General features: G+C 39.9%; 1 protein-coding gene across 2 annotated transcripts in view; it reads left to right on the forward strand.

Annotated features, from left to right (window-relative positions):
• AKT3 (AKT serine/threonine kinase 3) overlaps positions 1 to 17,577 on the forward strand; it is a 246,903-nt gene that overhangs the window by 154,534 nt on the left and 74,792 nt on the right. For both annotated transcript variants that reach the window (XM_024210264.2, XM_024210265.2), the window contains 2 exons: positions 11,172 to 11,294; positions 12,235 to 12,363. In XM_024210264.2, coding sequence (XP_024066032.1) covers positions 11,172 to 11,294; positions 12,235 to 12,363 — 252 coding nt within the window. The remainder of the gene's footprint in view (positions 1 to 11,171; positions 11,295 to 12,234; positions 12,364 to 17,577) is intronic.

Raw genomic sequence — 17,577 nt, forward strand, 5'->3', positions numbered from 1 at the left:
ATCACATGCACTGGGCACAGGCCACCAAAAGGCACCAGCAATTGGTGTGGCTGTAGTTTGATACAATAAATTAGTATCACAATATATTACATACATTGTCTTGTATAGCAGAATGCACTCAGTGATCATCTACTGCCCAAAACGCTATAAACTGTACTGCAGGAACAACCTTTTACTGGCAGGGGAATATACCATATAATTTAATAGATGTTTCCCATCTCTAATTTTTATTATTTGGCAGTAAAGCTCAGAAATTTGTAGCAATGCAAAGATTATGCTATGTAACTTCTTCTGGAGAATACTCTGAATATGCCTATTAATTTCTCAATTTTTATAGTTTCAGTATATTTTCAGATTTAGACTTCAATATAAGACTTATTAATTGGTTGTTACCTATGTATTTATAACTCAGTAAAATCAGATTTTAAAACTAACCAGATGGTTTTCTCAGCACTGAAACACTTACAGTATTTCTGCCATATTTTGCATTTGTTCTCTTTTGTCATAGCTCTTATTTTGATTCAGCAGATAAGGAAGAACCAAGTGGTTTGCTGTATCAGAGCAGGTGATATTAATGTTTCTAGGCAAGACTTAATTGAGAGGAATTACAACTTAACTAGGGGGAAAAACAACTGTATACTGTTGCTGCTTTTATTTTTAAGCTCCTGGGTTTTATCCCATTTTCAACCATCTCTACATGTTGTAAATGACAATCCCTGCCTCAGATTGCTTACAATCTAAAACAAAAGTTACTTGTTTCCTGAGGTGCAGAATATAGCTTGAGAGAGCATAAAAATTAAAATAGTCATCAAATAATTCCACATTCTTTTTTCAGTGATTAGCCATATGCACATTGTACTGATGGTGCATATGTGCCCCATAGCTCTTGTGAGCTGTGCTGAGGGCATATAAGGGTGAAGCGCATTGGCTGCGTGTAACGAGGCAGGACTCACCACCACGGTGCCTCCTGCTGGCCGTCCTGGGAATTAGCTCTCATTTCGTCACTCTCGCCTACGCTTCTAGGACCCACGTTGCTTCCTGGACCGCGGCATCCTCTTCTGGACACAGCCCTCCAGCTGTACCCCATCCAGTTCTCTCCCCCCTCTCTCCCAGCCCAGGGACCCTATAACCGGCAGCCACGTATTTTGCCTCCTCCTGCTCCGCCATCTGTTTCCCTGGGCAACTTCCTTGCAGCCCTAGCACCTTTTCCGCCCTGGTATCAGGGCTTCAGTCCGGCAGATGTCAGGCTGGGAGCTCCCTCTTGCTCCCCTGATGCTGCCAAGCCTTGCTCTGTCCTTGAGGCTCTCTCTCTCAACTGTCCTACAGGGCAGCCAGTCCTCCTCCCTTGGCCTCTAGGGAGAGATTACCCCGTTCTGCTCAGCAGCCCTTTTTATATGGGCCAGCCTGGCCCTGATTGGCTGCTCTACTAAGCCTTCTCCCTATTGGCTGGCTCAGTAAGCCCTCTTCTAATAGGCTGGGTTCTGCACAACCTCCCCAAGGCTGCTTTAACCTTTCTGCCTGTGTGGGGCAGCCGCCCCATCACACAGCCATTCAGTGTCTCTGCCTAAAAGCTTGGAGACAGAGCCCTGACTGTCTGAGAGACTGCCAGCCTTTCTATACTAGTTCTTAGCTTTAATTGTTTTGTAGTTTAGTCAGTCAATAGATATAGACATAGTTATCTGACTGCTGTAATCATTAATGTCTTAGATTTTTACTTGTTGCCGGTGTGGTGTCATCCAGTTCTCCTGGATTCAAGCACTGCCCCTCATGCTAGAGATTCGCACATTCCCAGTAAATATGCAGTTTGTAAGTCCTTCAGTTCTTGTGCCAGGAAGGACAGAGAGAGAGAGAGAGAGAGAGAGACAGGCTTGCCTTCAGGTCTTTCTGATGACTGAGTCCATGAGACCTACTTCTCAACTGGGCTTGCTAGACACCCCCTCCCCCCATACAGGGACCTTTGGAGCCCAAGAGAGCAAGTGTAGGGTCTCTGCCTTAAAGAGCCCTGGTGGTGGCAGCCCAGACCACAAATATGAAGACGGCATCCTCTTTGGATAGACTGCAAGGGACCAGGAGCCCCATAGGTAGGTCACTTACCTAGGCTTCCTTTAAGAGGAATACCTCCCCGTGGCACCAAAAGTCCTCTAATACTGGGTGGCTTAGAATGGTTCCCACTGAATTTCACTCTCATGCCAATTCCAACCCAATGGCACCGAAGTGCCTGGCATCAAAATACTCTCCTTTGGGAAAGACTTCTGCCTAACCCCGGGGTGCTGTCTGTCTCTGTAGCCCCAATGCCCAATCCTCCTGGCACTGGAGCCAGGTCAGCTGGGTCTGCACACTAAGGTTCCCTCCTTGACCATGTCAGACATTGTCATGGCACCCCAAGAAAATCTGGTTCCAGCCCATCTGTTCACGCTACCTCATCTTACGGCAGCATAGATCTGCAGATACATCTGAAATTGCAGTCTTCCTTGGTGTCAACTTTAGCAATGCTGGGGCACCCACTCTATGCACAGGTGTGGCACTGTCGGTTTCTAAGACATCAAGGACCACAGCTCTGCCTCTGGATTTCAGTTTTGCATTATTCTCAGCATCTTTTAGAGCTGGAGAGTGAGGAAGATCTATACCAATAGAATCTTTACTCAACATTCTACAGAGAGTCCAGCACTCTTCACAAGAGAGCTATGGGGAACCTCAAAACCGTGACCCATGGTTCCCTACCCCCTGGTCTCCAGGCTGTTACCTACCAATGCCCCATGGTCCTTCTGGGGATCCTGGTCTGCTCAGAGCAACTTTAGCCAGAGGGAACAAACAGCACTGCCAGAAGGTTATTTCACCCACAGTATTGGCTCTACAGACTTCCCAACCATCCCTCCTGGTTCTGCTCCAATCACAGGTATAGGAGGAAGAAATGAAAGAACAGGCCTAGAGGGGAACCTCCCAGTCTGGGTGACGCCATCCTCCCTGTCCCTGATGATGCTGTAATGCCACAAATGACCCCAGAGTTGGATGATAGCAAGGGTTTCCAAGACATATTACAAAGGGTGGCTGGGGCCCTCCAAATCCCTATTGATGAGGTACAGGAGCAGACACATAAGTTAGTGAACATACTCTAGGCCTCTCAATGGTAAAAATAGCCCTCTCTCTGTCAACAAGGCTATAATGGACCCTGCCAAAACTCTGTGGCAGATATCTGTTTCAGTACCCCCTATCTTTCATATGGCATATTGTAAATACCATGTGCCTCCTAAGGTGGCACATACATCTTGTGCCATCCACCCTTGTAGTTACAGTGGCAAATGAAATGGTAAAACAATTCAGGCCCACACCAAAGGAGAAAGAGCCAGAGAGACTGATTTATGTGTTTGAAAAGCTTTACTCCTTGGCAAGCCTACAGTTCCATGTGTCCAATTACCAGGCCATATTGGCCAGGTATGAGTTCCACATATGTTAGAGACTGTTTGCCTTTGTAGTAATTTGCCAAATGAGAGTCCTGAGGAATTTATATTGCTAGTCAACGAGGGCCAGCTAGTATCTAGGACAAGTCTGCAAACAGCACTAGATGTGATGGATAGGCTGCCACATCTATGGCAATGGCAGTCATTATGCAACAGGAATCTTGGCTTCTGGGGCTGAGGTTCCCCAGAGAAGTCCAAACAAAAGTGGATGATCTGTCCTTTGAAGGGGTTGAATTATTCAGTTCCAAGATGGATGAGGCACTCCATATGTTGAAGGACTCACAAGCCACCTCACATTCCGTCAGAGTGTACACACCAGCTCCTAAGAGAAGATACATCAAACAGCCTTATACTTCACAGAGACAATTGTGCCATCCTTCTATCACCAAAGGATGTTGGAACCACCCAGGAAACATCAGTGCTTCCACAGGAGGAAACCACCCACAGCTTCCTCTGACACCAACCAAACCTCGGAGTCCTAGAAATACTCGATTTGATGGGATGATCAAGACATGTCTCGTGTGTGACTCCTGACGTTTCAGTCCTTCCCTTCAGAAATCGTTTAGCTCACTCCAGGCACCCTTGGTCCCTTATCACTACCAGCCAAAGAGCCATGGAGACACTAACACATGGGTACTCCACCAGATTTCAATGGTGACTACACCCAACTCCCCTTCCCCATCCCTTTTCATGGACCCTTCTTAAGAGAATCTTTTACATCAAGAGATCCTCATGTTCCTCTCTCTTGGAGTGATAGACTACACAATGCAGGGGGAAAGGCTTTTACAGCAACTATTCCCTTATTCCAAAGAAAAAGGGATCCTTCTTTGATGCTTAAATCCTCAATACGTTCACAAGTTGAAGTTCAGGGTGGTCACCCTCACATCAGTGATCCTGACTCTGGACTCAGGAGACTGGTTTGCTTCTCTCGACCTTTGGGATGTATCCTTTCACATCTCCATCATTCTGCCTAATGAGAAGTACTTACAATGGGCCAGGACCACTATCAGTATTGAGTGTTGTCTTTTGCACTCTCCATGATACCAAGTGTATTTACTAAGTTGCTATCAGTAGTGGCAACTTTTCTGAGAAGATGCAACATCAACATGTATCCTTACTTGCACAATTGGCTCATATGGAGGAAATCTCAGCAGGCCTCTGAAGCCTTCTGCACCATAGTCTTTCAGATTTTAGGCCTAAAAGTCAACAAACAGAAATCAACATCAACTCAGGTTCAGAGGATTGAATTAATTGGTCCAATCCTAGACTCCTCCACAACCAGGACCTACCTACCTCAGGACAGATTCAAGAACCTGTCCACCCTAATTTTCCAATGGGAGGGAAACCTGTGTACCAATGAAAGGTTGTATCTCCACACTTCTCGGTCACATGGCCTTTTACATTTTTGTTACACTTTATGTCAGACTTCACTTCCACTGCTTGCTTCAAGCTGGTTTACACATCCGCCAAACATCACCTGGATATGCCTTGTGTTATCCCACCCTGGGTTCTATCTTCACTGAAATGGTGGGAAAAAACCCAGTGAATCCCTGCAGAGGTGTCCCCTTCATGGTATTGGATGACAGGGACACCCAGAACACAGACACATCCTTGTTAGGATGGGATACCCACTTGGACAAATTAAAGATATAGGGTCTATGATCCCCAAGGGAGAAGAGAATGCACATCCTATAGCTTTCCTATAGCTCAGAGCTGTAGGGAAGGCCTGCCCTAATAGAGGGGCAGTCACTGCAAATCATGTCTGACAACATGACCACCAAGTTTTATATCAACAAACAGGGTGGAGCCAGATCTCTCCCATTCTGCCAGGAAGCTGTCAGGCTCTGGAATTGGTGCATGAAACATTGGCTATCCCTGGTGGCAGTACACTTATCTAGTGTAGTGGAACACTTTTGTGGACAACCCCAGCAGATACTTCCTCACAAATTATAAGTGGGAGATTAAAGACAAGATACTGGAGGACATCTTCATGGACTGGGGCAATCTGAAGATGGACCTCTTCATCACTCACTATAACAAGACGTGTCCGAGATTTTGCTCGAGAGGTAGAATGAGCTCAGAATCCATAGTTGACGTGTTCCTGATAACATGATCAGGAGACCTTTTGTATGCTTATTCCCTAACTCTTCTGATTCTCAGAGTGCTCTGCAAACTCAAATAGGACTCGGACAAGCTAATCCTCATAGTTCCAATGTTGTCCAGACAATTTTGATTCAGAGATCTGCTGAACCTATCAGTATCCCAACCCAAAATGTTATCTATTCCTATCTCCTAGTTCAAGTAAGTAGTGGAGTACTTGAGGAATCAAGGAATGTTGTGGTACCACTGATTTTTGATGACACCAGTGGGAAAACCTTGTTCATTTTTTCAGGTATGTTTGCCTTATTCCTTTTTTTTTTTCTGGTGCTTATTAGAATTTCTGTAACTGGAGAGGAGCAGGCCTTCTCTATCAACAACACCCGTTCAGATGCCATGCTGTAAGATGTAGGGACGCTAGGCTGAGGTGCAGGTGTGGTAACTGAAAGATGATGCAGACAAGTAAAATAAATTGTATGGGTTACATAAACTTAAACATATTGCGTGTAGCCTAGGGAAATTTGGAAAGGGGGGACAGAGAGAAAACCTTCCTAGAAATCATTGAAAGAAAAATGGATGTAAAACATCTTAAAATTATAATGAAGGATGTTTATTTATTTCAAGTGTGGCTTATTTCTGTTTTCATGTAGTACTGTGGTGAGGCCACCTACTTGAAACGAAGTTCTGAACTGTGCATTTATATCTAGTGGGTTAGTTGATCCCATGATTTTTAAAATTAATTATGATGTTCTGTGAGGTACATAGTTTAAGAATGTTTTAATTTAAAAATTAAAAGTAAATTGGCTAGATCCTTGGCAAGGTACAGAGATGCTGAGCACTCCTAGCAGGATAGAGGACAAAGATGGCTTTACGATGGCTGGTTCAGTTCCAGGCATAATTTAGAATAGCCTCAAAGATGATCTAAGGTATACCTTGGGGACCATTCTTGCAGCCCAAAATAGGAACACCCTTGTCCCACTCCCCTTCTTCTGGGACCTTCCCTTATACCAGGGCCAGGGAAGAGGGTGAACCTCTATGCTGGCTTTTTGCCATCTGGAGATTCCATTTAGGTAGGTTCAGAGAGTGCAGAAATACTTATTAATGCTCCCTCCAAATGCCGTGCTTTCTGCCTCCCTGTGCACTTGAGGGTATAATAATCAACACTGTCACACAGGTTATTGTTTCTCATTGCTTGATTAGCCATCTTCAGAATACTTGTTCTGCTGTATTTTAATTTTATGATAATGATAGAAATTGAGACTTGTCTTAAATAGACTGTGAAACTTTTTAGCTGTATCCAAAATACTACTTAAACTTTTAACAATATATTATGGTGAAGCAATGAATGAAGATAATATTCTATTGTAGTAAGTCATCCCAGATAACATGTAGGTGTATTTTTGACAATATTTAAGAACATCATGATCTTCATTTACCAAACTTAAAGTGCCATCAAGAGCTGGATGGACGCAGCATATGTTTTCTTGGAATATTTGCTCACATTTTTATAAAAATTTGACTGTGCTCATACAGTATGTGTGTGTGTGTGTGTGTGTGTATATATATATATGTAGGCTTTACATTTTTGTCATTCTAGTAAATGAGTTTACTATAGGAATGTTACCTACATTTCCAATTTTAAATGTATTTTGCAGAATATTTGCAAAAAATTAACATATTTGCACCAGAAATCCAGTTCTTAACTATGTTATCCCTTCAGGGCACAGAAATAGACATTTGTTTCCAATATTATGTAAATGATCAAAATCATCCATATTTTGAATATTTATAACAGAGTGCTTAGGGACAAGGCACAAACCAAGAACTATCTGCAGAAGTCATTCAGAGATTAATAAATTAATCTGATAAAAATCACTGTTACCTCACAGACAATCACAAAGAGGAAGATGTTAGGCAAATTATTCATTTTGAATTATCTACCCACCTAGCGTTATGGAAGAAGGAAGAATGTGGTGACAACTATTCAGCCAGAAGGCCTGCCCTATTTTTTTGGTCAGATGAATTGATATATTTCAATTAGGTTATAACAAAGACTCATTTTAAAGGATTTTCAAGAAAATCTGCCAGTCAGTTGCTGAATAAGTGTCTAGTTTAAGGTACCTATTTCCAAAAGATTGATTGATTCTCTTGTACCTTATTTATATTATAAATTAGTATACAATTAACTGTGCTTTTGGAAGGAAAAAGGAGATGTAAGCCTGAATTTTAACATTATTTAGATGAAAATCTTGAATCCCTGAATTGACTAGCGAGGGGTAAGAAAGGCAAACTTGACAACAGTTAGGCCGCTGGTGTGCTGAGACCACTGCCTACCTTGCTGAACAATATAGTCTCGTTCCTTTTCACTCCCCCATCTGTTTGTATCCATCTGTTGTTTCTTGTCTTATACATAGATTGTAAACTCTTTGGGGCAGGGACTGTGTTTTTGTTCTTTGTTCAGCACCTGTCACAGTGGGGTCCTGGTTTATGTCTGGGGCTCCTAGGCTCTACAGGCGTACAAATAAATAATGACACTATGTAGGGGGAAAATCCTTTTTTTTTTTTACTGGTAGACCAGGTGGTTGATACTTGTTACCTGACCTGCTGGCCACTTAACTTTTTCTGAGGCCTTCTTTTATGGGTGTGAGTCAATGGCAAACAGTGGTTTTAACTACAAGCTTCTATTGCTTAAAGCGTAATTGATAGCTAATAAGACCTGATTTAATCATGAAGGAGGATGCCAGACCTTGCATGTATTTCTGAAGCCTGTCTGAGTGATCCTTTATTGGCTCAACTGCGTCTGGTTGGATATTTGATCCTTTGTGAATCTAGAAAGTACCAGAGAGAAGGTATGACTAGTCTTTTTCTGTCTAATCTCAGGTCAAGAAGATTCTTAAAAATGGATTCACTTAAGTGTGTCTACCTTGTGCATCCTTGGATAAAGTGAATATGGGAACTTTTGGTACAGACTAGGCTGCTAGTTGTTAGAACTGCTACCTGAGTGTACTTAGAGCTCTTGTCAGACCTGATATTGGGATTAGCTTCACTTGGGATCTCATGTCTTCTGTGGCAACCATGGGCCTATTGCAAGTAGTTTCTAGCCCTATTAATTTGGCCATGCTATCTTGGATTTGATATTTTGAATGAGAATTACAATAAAGGGATTTTAAAAAAATCAAACTAAACCCTAAATAATCAAAAGCTTTGTCAAGATAGATTATCAACTCCTGCTGGCTCAAATCAGTACCTTTTCTATTTTCAGTGCATTGAGAATCATAGTATACCTATTTTTGTTGTCTGCTCTGAAATTGCTGGACCCCTGAGGTTCCAGAATGTTCTGAGGAGTTTTACTGCTGAGCTACTGGGACAGTCTGAAGATGGAAAATTTGTAACTCTCTCTTGTACACAGCCGTTCATACGGGGGCATCCAGACATCTCCTTCTCTTTCACCATTCTTCCAGATGTCAGAGGAGAAGACTACATAGTTTTTATGGAGTATATTTTTGTTAAATTTGCAAAGTGTCTAATTAGTAGCTTTATAAAGCAAAATAAATAAAATCACATTATTTTATATTACTTTGAGTATTTAAAAAAAAATTAAGATGAATGATTCTTGGTTTCCATTTCTGTGAAACAAGAAGTTCACGACTAGGACATAATACTGTGTTTCTCACTTTTATATTTTAATACTATTTTAGAAAATTTCAGTTTTAACATGCATTTGGTGAACACTGCATGGAAACCTTTGATAAATAATTCTGTTTAGAAACTATTCTAATACTGTATACATGGTATTTTATTTTTCCTCCCTTGTTTTATAATATTAGGGACATTGTATGAAAACAGACTCAGTTCCTTAGCTCATAAATTCTTTGTTTATTCCGTATCTGATGTGCCAGGATTATCAGTTTCTAATATCATTTTCCCCACTGCCAGTAATTGTGATGTCATAGAGGGAGATTGCTATGTGAGGCAGGAAATAAGCAGCAGGAGCATATTAGATACTTAGGAAACAAAGTTTCAGTGTTCATGCAAATATATATAATTTTTTTACAGGATGGTGGAGGTTACACAGAAAATGAGATAATGCTTGTGACCCAAATTCGTACCTAATTCTGTTTTCTAAATTTTCCATGAGGCACCTGGACCAACAAATATAGACTACTATACTGGCTTAATACAGTGTGTTTTTTCAGGTTGAAACTAAAAAATAAAAATGATGTTAAAGTATAATTGCAGGGAAGTTGTTGATGAAAATGTTTGCATTGATGCTTTATGTATAATTTATATTTTGAAGTGTCTACAAGCTTGAAATAACTGCAAAAAACATTTAAAAAGTAATTTAATTTTCATATCCAACACTGTATTAATGTTTAATATTTCAAACTTTTTTTAGCTACCTTTTGGTAATATATAAGTTAAATCTATTATTATGTGTTTCTTTTGTGTTTGACCTATGGTTTGGAATTATTTCTTCTCTTTTAGCACTGCATGAAAACACTATGTAGTTTTACTGTAGATTTTCTTGCCTAGTACATGGTTTCCAAACAGTGAAGTTTTCCATATTTTTAGGACTGTTATTCATTATTCCTTGTTAGTATTTTTAATATAATTTATGGGGAGAAAATAGGGTGCCTGTGTATATCAAGTCACATGAGCTGTCTTATATAGAATAGAAAACTAGCCTGTAGATGGAAACTAATTTGGATTTTGAAGATTAGTTGTGTTTAAAGAATCTGCCAACATGTCCAAAGTAGAAAAGGGGTATATCTAGTGAATGGAATGAATAGTCATAGTCTGCAGTTTAACTCTGCTATAAGTTTTTTTTGGAGGGGTTATTTTATTATTTTGTATTCATAAAATGCTTATACAGCTACAGAACTTCAGATTCATGCTACACATTTTCTTTACGTTTTATAATGTGTATCATTTAATGACTAATTTTTTTCACTAAATACTTTCAGTTTAAGAAATTATGAAGTGCTGAAAGGGGGACAGAAGAAGAGTATAAAATCAAGTAAATGTATAGTTTATGTACCAAAATTATACCACAAATTTATAGGTTTGCTTTTACAAACCATAAAATAACTATCTGGTATTTTTGTGAAAGACTGTAATATGTTGTGGTTGCATAATGTCATACTTCACTTGTTTGGTGAGTATGCAGCTAAGGACTAGACACTTTCTCAGTTCAGAGGTAAGTCAGGCATTTAATAGAAAGAAAAATCTTACAGTAATATCCGTGTTCAGGTGTCTAAATGATATGTCTCAACAGCTAAAAATAAAATTTGGGAGGAGGAGGTGGAGGTGGAGGGAAAAGTACAGGATGATGCTGTTGCATACTTTTTCCTCTGGTAACGGAAGGTTAAATGGGTAGCAAGCAGAATGCCTTAAACAAGATTGGTATATTGATTAAAACGCTGATTTAACAGCTCGCCTTCCCCCCTTGGAAACCTGGAAAAGATAAGCCAGCTGCTGTCTAAGAGTGCTGAGTGTCCACTGAGAGTACGCTATCTATCATCACAATATGGTGATGAGAGGTGTTTTATGTTTGTGTTAATTTCCCCCACTAAATCAGTAATTATTACAATCCTGTCCCTGCTGTTTACCCTGCAGCTGTTTTTCCATTTGTCGAGAGAGCGGGTGTTCTCTGAGGACCGCACACGCTTCTATGGTGCAGAAATTGTCTCTGCTTTGGACTATCTGCATTCCGGGAAGATTGTGTACCGTGATCTCAAGGTAAAAAAAAAACCAACACAAGTAATCAAATTTTTGTTTTTGCGAAGACTATTGGGACAAACTCAAAGTAATTATAAAGTTACACAGTTTTGAGAAAAGCAGAGTTTGTGTGTGTATGGGGGTGGGGAGGGAGAAGATTGTGTTTAGTTAAAATGATCAACACTGTCACACAGTTAAAATGCTACACATTAGACCACAAGGACTAGAAAAATATTAAAAAAGACAAAGAAAAAAAGGAAGCTACAATTCTAATGCTATTCTTCTGTAGTTGTGGAATCACAGAATATATGGGGTCCTGATTTCTATCTCTTTGGAAAATGCTAGAGATTCATTATTTGACTTGAATTCATGTAGTTCACCAGTGTTGAATCAGCATTTTCAGAACACATTTTCTATTGAGAAAATTTAAGGTTTCCTATTCAGAAAAGTAGTTTAGAACAATGTTTTGCTTGTTTGCAGTATATATCTGTTGAATTATTTTTAATATCCAAACAAATTCTATGCACACAGAAGAAGCTTTTGGAGAACTACTGTTAGTCATTACTCTGGGGTAATTACCAGTAAAAATTGTACCAGTTTTCATTCTGGGTCATGAGCCTGAGCTGCAGGTAATGCACAGATAGAGGAAAGCCATAAAATTTTGCCAAACAAACAATTCTGTGATGATTGCAATAGGTCCTCTGGAAATTATGAGTGTCTTGGAAATTTTTAGAAAGTGTTTTTTGCTTTCATTCTGTGGGAAAGAAGTATATTGAGCAAACTCTTACGGTATTTATTGGGGGAGCCTACAGTCACTTTCTTGATGACACAGTAGTGAACTACAGTGCAATTTGTTACCTTGCAGATATAGCTTAGTTAAGGCTTTTTTGATGACATGTAGTATATTAGCCTGTTAAGAAATACTTATGGACTAATTGTGTGTGTTCTTTCTAATATGCAGTTAGAAAATCTAATGTTGGATAAAGATGGCCACATAAAAATTACAGATTTTGGACTTTGCAAAGAAGGAATCACAGATGCAGCTACTATGAAAACATTCTGTGGTACACCAGAATACCTAGCTCCTGAGGTATGATTTAGAATACTTTTTTTCTGTACAATATAAAATGTTTTTTCTTTCATTTAATTGCAGTGTATATTATTTGGGTGATCAAAACTGTTGTGAAGAATGGACAATATGTTGGATTATTGTTACTATTATTGTACTATTTCTGTTGGGAAACCTTATCTACCAATAATCATATTTTCAAATTTATGAAATTGTGTGTTTCTAAATATAGCTAAATCATCTGAAATATAATAAAACTTCAGTATCGTCTACAATAGAATAATTGAAAACAGCATCCTTTCTTTATTACATGTATAGTGGTCACACCTAAAATTTTCTTCTGTTTTGAGAAACATTACTAGTTTCCACAGTAGTCCCCATTTTAGGTATATAGAATATTGCTAATTTTTCATTCCTAAGTACATTTGCAGGGAAACCAGGGTTTTGTTTCTTAGACGCCTAGCTGCTTTCACTGCTTAATCTTCACCAGACAGTGATTATGGTATCACAGAAGAAGGATTGACTTAAATTGAAAAATGTGTGGTAGGATCCTACAGTGTGAAAAATGTGTAGTAGGATTAAGAAATACAGACCTTTTTATGTTTCTGAGGAAAGAACAAAAGAAAAAAAATGTTCTTTCTTTCCACATTCTGGCATGGCTAAAACAGAGCTATGATTCTTTCTAGGGGTACCCTGGGTTGTGAGGCACCTCACAACCATGTGCCCTTAGTGTGAGGAAGTCTTGTCTGTGCTTGCTGTGGATCAATTCCTTGACTCCACTAGCCTCTGGCACCACAAGCCCTACCTTCCAGGTTTCTGCAGGCTCTGCTCACTTTGTACTGGTTAATGATACACCAACCCCCAAGTCCTCTGAGCATCCCTCTTGAGAGCCCAGCCCCTGTTCCACTGAACACATGCAGAACTTTCAGATTTTCTACTCCCAAAGGAATAGTATATACCAGCTTATTAGCTTTAACTCAGGATCACCACTCCACTTAATGCACAGTACTTAGATACACTTATTCTTGTTTTCACTATAAATATATTATGAAAGACCAGAGAGTCAAATGATAGTAAGAGAGAATATTGGAAACAAATTGTTACATACAAAACAAAATTATAATACTCTTTCTAAAGCTTAAACGTAACTCCCAAGGACATTCCTGGTCTCATACAAGATAGCTTACCCTAAGTCCTTTTCCCAGCATTTTCAGCCAAGATGACTGAGATCTCCCTTTTACAAGATCTAACCTGCTGGCAGCCTGTCTTTACAGACTGAAGGATACCAAAACATCTCTCTGCACTCCCAGATATAGCAGACCAGAACTTTGATCTTCATCTGAAAACAGGGCTGTCCTCCCTGTCTGCTGTTTACTTCTTCCTTTTAATTTTCTTATGAAGTCTCAGCAAGCAAGCTCTTCATTAGCATTTGATTCAGTATGCTGATAGACTTCTATTGGAAGACGCACAATATAGATAAGTGTCTCTCATCTCCTTTCTGTAGAATTTTGTCTCAAGGCACGCAGCGTGCCTTGAGTGACCTGTCTTTTTAACTACAAGGCCTAGAGAATATTTTCAACATGTGTGTATATAACGCCTCACATACTGTGTTTACATACCTCTCACAGTGATTATAATGCAGTGTGCCACAGGCTTTCTTTAGAGACCTTGCATGACATTTGTGGTGAACCCAGGACACCCTGTATTCTTATGTACACCTGTGCCCTCTGCCAGTTGGTATCAAGAGGTCTTTGGGTCACAAGAATGTTATCAGTTTTCCAGAGACCATCAGTCGTTTACAAAAGTAGTAAGGTGTAAAACACATACTTCAAGAATTTACCTCTGTGAGATAGCATACTGCATAGCATAGGCCCTGCAACTTTCAAAAGCAGGTAGGCTCCTTGATGGTTTCACTTGTTAAAGACCAAAGAGCTGACAAGACCTTTCATTCTGCATTCTCTGATAGGATGTCTAGGAGACTGGACCATTTGGGCAGGAAATTGTACTTTTTAGCTGTTTTGGCTATTTGCATAACTAATTATTAAGCTGTGGTGGCTGAATAGGATTAAATCTATGGGATAAGATGCTGTCTGTGATTGATATGCTGCCAGTGACTGACTAACAAATATTCAAGGCTTTGGTTCAGAAAGGTCTGGACTTAACAAAGCATTCCCTTGAGGCTAAGTCTGCAGTCTTGATATGACAAGCTGTTGCATCTGCAATTACAATTAAAGGGGTATATTCCTGGCTGCTAAATTCTGGCTTCACCCAGAAGATGCAGGATGAAGTACCTGACTTTCCTTTTGTGGACCCTAATCTTTTTAGACAAAAGGCCATGATCGATACCATGGCGGGAGGGATAGCTCAGTGGTTTGAGCATTGGCCTGCTAAACCCAGAGTTGTGAGTTCAGTCCTTGAGGGAGCCATTTAGGGATCTGGGGCAAAAATCTGTCTGGGGATTGGTCCTGCTTCGAGCAGGGGGTTGGACTAGATGACCTCCTGAGGTCCCTTCCAACCCTGATATTCTATGATTCATGTTGCAACTTCATTGGTGCTCATGAAGTCTCTCCATAGTTGCACATCATCACAGGTCGGTTTTTAAGTTTAGCTTAACAAGAAGGTAGACAGTTGAACTGTGTAGAACTCTGCATAAGAGTGTCCTAGAATTGGATGAACGCTTGCCCTAAATCACAGTGAGAGTCCTTGGATATAAAAATTAGCAAAACCACTTCAGAACAGTTCTATCCACTCCTGGTAGGAACCACAGAAAGCTCAATACCACCTCATGCCCAGCAGTATTGAAGGTACCAGTGATCTTAACAAAATCAGCATGAGGTACATTGTCTTCATCCATAGACGGGAAGAAATCCATGATCAAAGCCCCCACTGGTGTCTATCTCATAACCTGTTTTAAAACGAGACTGACTGAGATCAACGGAATCTGAAGACTGCAGATAGCATATATGTTTGACTACTCAAAAAGAAGGAGGGAGACTGTGTAACTGGCAAAGTTTTGTGTCGTTATTTGCTGAGTAGAGGTCTTACCAGTGTCTCTTTGAGGACACCAGACACCAAACATTCAGCCAAAGAATCTGACAGATTTTATTTTTTTTAAACCACCAACAGGCATATTATCTCCCTGTAAGCCTTTACCAGCCAAGAGGGACATGGCCCCATGTACAGGTAGTGACTCAAAGTGTTTTCAGCACTTCCAGAACGTTGAGTGTCAATGTTCAAAATTCAGTGAAAGAAAATGTTTTGTTTGTTCCTTCAAGACATTGCCCTATACCCAGGGATGCAGACATCTCTGTCAAAATCAGAGTAATTTTATCAACAAAGTGAACAGCAAATTCCTCACAGAAAGAAAATCTCTCCTCTGTTTTCAAATGGAGGCAGCTTGGATTGATCAGGGTATTGATAATCCAGAACAGTTATTCAGTGTGCAAATTGAGTATGGTGGACAGAATGAAACTTTTCTTCCTTTTCTGTACAGCCATGTTATACATTTTTTTTTTAAATTCTTGATTTTGCAAACAGTTGGACTTGAATCTGAACATCTGCTAGTGGTACTCTAGTAATCTTTCCTGTTATTTCATTTATTGCAAGTTATCTGTAAACCACAGTGATAATTTAAGGCAAAGTTGGGGAATCAGTTCAGGGGAGTTGTCATTTGCATGGCCATGGAAACCCATGCAAATGGAATCCTACTGAGATTGCACTCTTTCTCATATTAGTTAGTTAGTTTCCTGTGTTTATGTAAGTCTTTCACAAATAAATACATAAATAAATAAATAAGCCTTTTAGAAAATAAGTAAATGTGATTGGAAAAAATGTGTAAAATGACAGGAAAATTCAGATGCAGGTATAATATCTGAAACTGCTTTTAACTTGTATGACATTGGACTAGATTTCAGTGTGCCTTTTAAACATTTTATAAGTGAAAAGTCATCCAGCCCCTGCACCTTGGGAACTTAGAACTTCATGTTAATGGCACTCTTGACTCACCTTTCCTCTTAATTACCCCCCTCATCTGACATACTGCCTTTGATCAATTTCTCTACTCAAGACACAAGCCAGTCCCTTGACCATATCATTGACAAGAACTGCTCTCTCACTGATCTGCCTTCTGCTGAATTCTGTCTGATCATTTTATCTCCTTCTCTGTATTGCTCACTTGCCCCATCTCTGGCTCACATTCCTTCTGTTGTCTCTAGTCCATTGACATTTCTTACTTGTCTCCCTGCCTCTCATTCCTTCTCTTTCTTCACTCTCTTCCATTCAATTCACGATTTCCATCTAAAATTCCATCCTTTCTTCCCAGCTCCTTTGCCCCCTTGTCTGTCAGACTGATTCATCCCACCCACCCCCAACTTCTGATTGCTTTGCTGCATGTGCAGACTTCCTCCACTATGAGTTTATCATCCCTTCATTCAGTTTAGCGGTCTTCCTTGCAAACCAGATCTGCTTCTACACCCTCATTGAATTTCACTATAAGTGTTAACAACCCCAGTATCCTCCTTCTCCCACAGATTAGGAGTTTTGCTGTCATTTTAACCCCTCCTCTCCTCGTACAATGATCATTAAATTTTGTTGGTTTCATCACTACAGTATTTTTAAATCCACCTATTCCTCACTGTTCACAGCACAAAACCCTTATACAAGCCTTCATTATCTCATGCTTTAACTACAGCAACCTTCTTCCCACTGCCCACTATGATAGACATCAATCATCTATTCAAAACTCTGCTGTGAAAATCATCTGCTTCACTCATCACTGTCCAAGTTCAACCCAGTTCAGAATCCTCTCATTGTCTCTGTTGCTTTCCCTTCTGAAATTCAGGCTCCTAATTTTAACTTTTGAGCACATCTAAAACTCAAATTTTTCTTACATCTGGTCATGTTTTCTTTTGCTCCCTGGTGCCCTCTTTGTTCAGTCCAAGCTCCTTGTTTGACTGTCCTCTTTGTGCCTCCTTTCATATTTCCTTCCACACCCAGAACTTATTTCATAACACGCTGTCATTCCTTAATCCTATCCTCCTTTAAGACTTTTTCTCAAAAGTCACTTGTTATAAGTTTTTTTTAATCAACCATAGGTTTATATATATTTCATAATACAATTCCATGTAACCCAGAAGACATTGGCTGTATTCACCCAAGTGAATGCCTGGTCTCATTGTCTGCACACCCATATGTACACCCCAACTTCCTTCTGCTTTTGTGATCAACTCCTGTTCT

Source organism: Terrapene carolina, unplaced genomic scaffold (assembly GCF_002925995.2).
Source record: "Terrapene carolina triunguis isolate 2854851 unplaced genomic scaffold, T_m_triunguis-2.0 Scaffold85, whole genome shotgun sequence".
NCBI lineage: Eukaryota > Metazoa > Chordata > Testudines > Emydidae > Terrapene > Terrapene triunguis.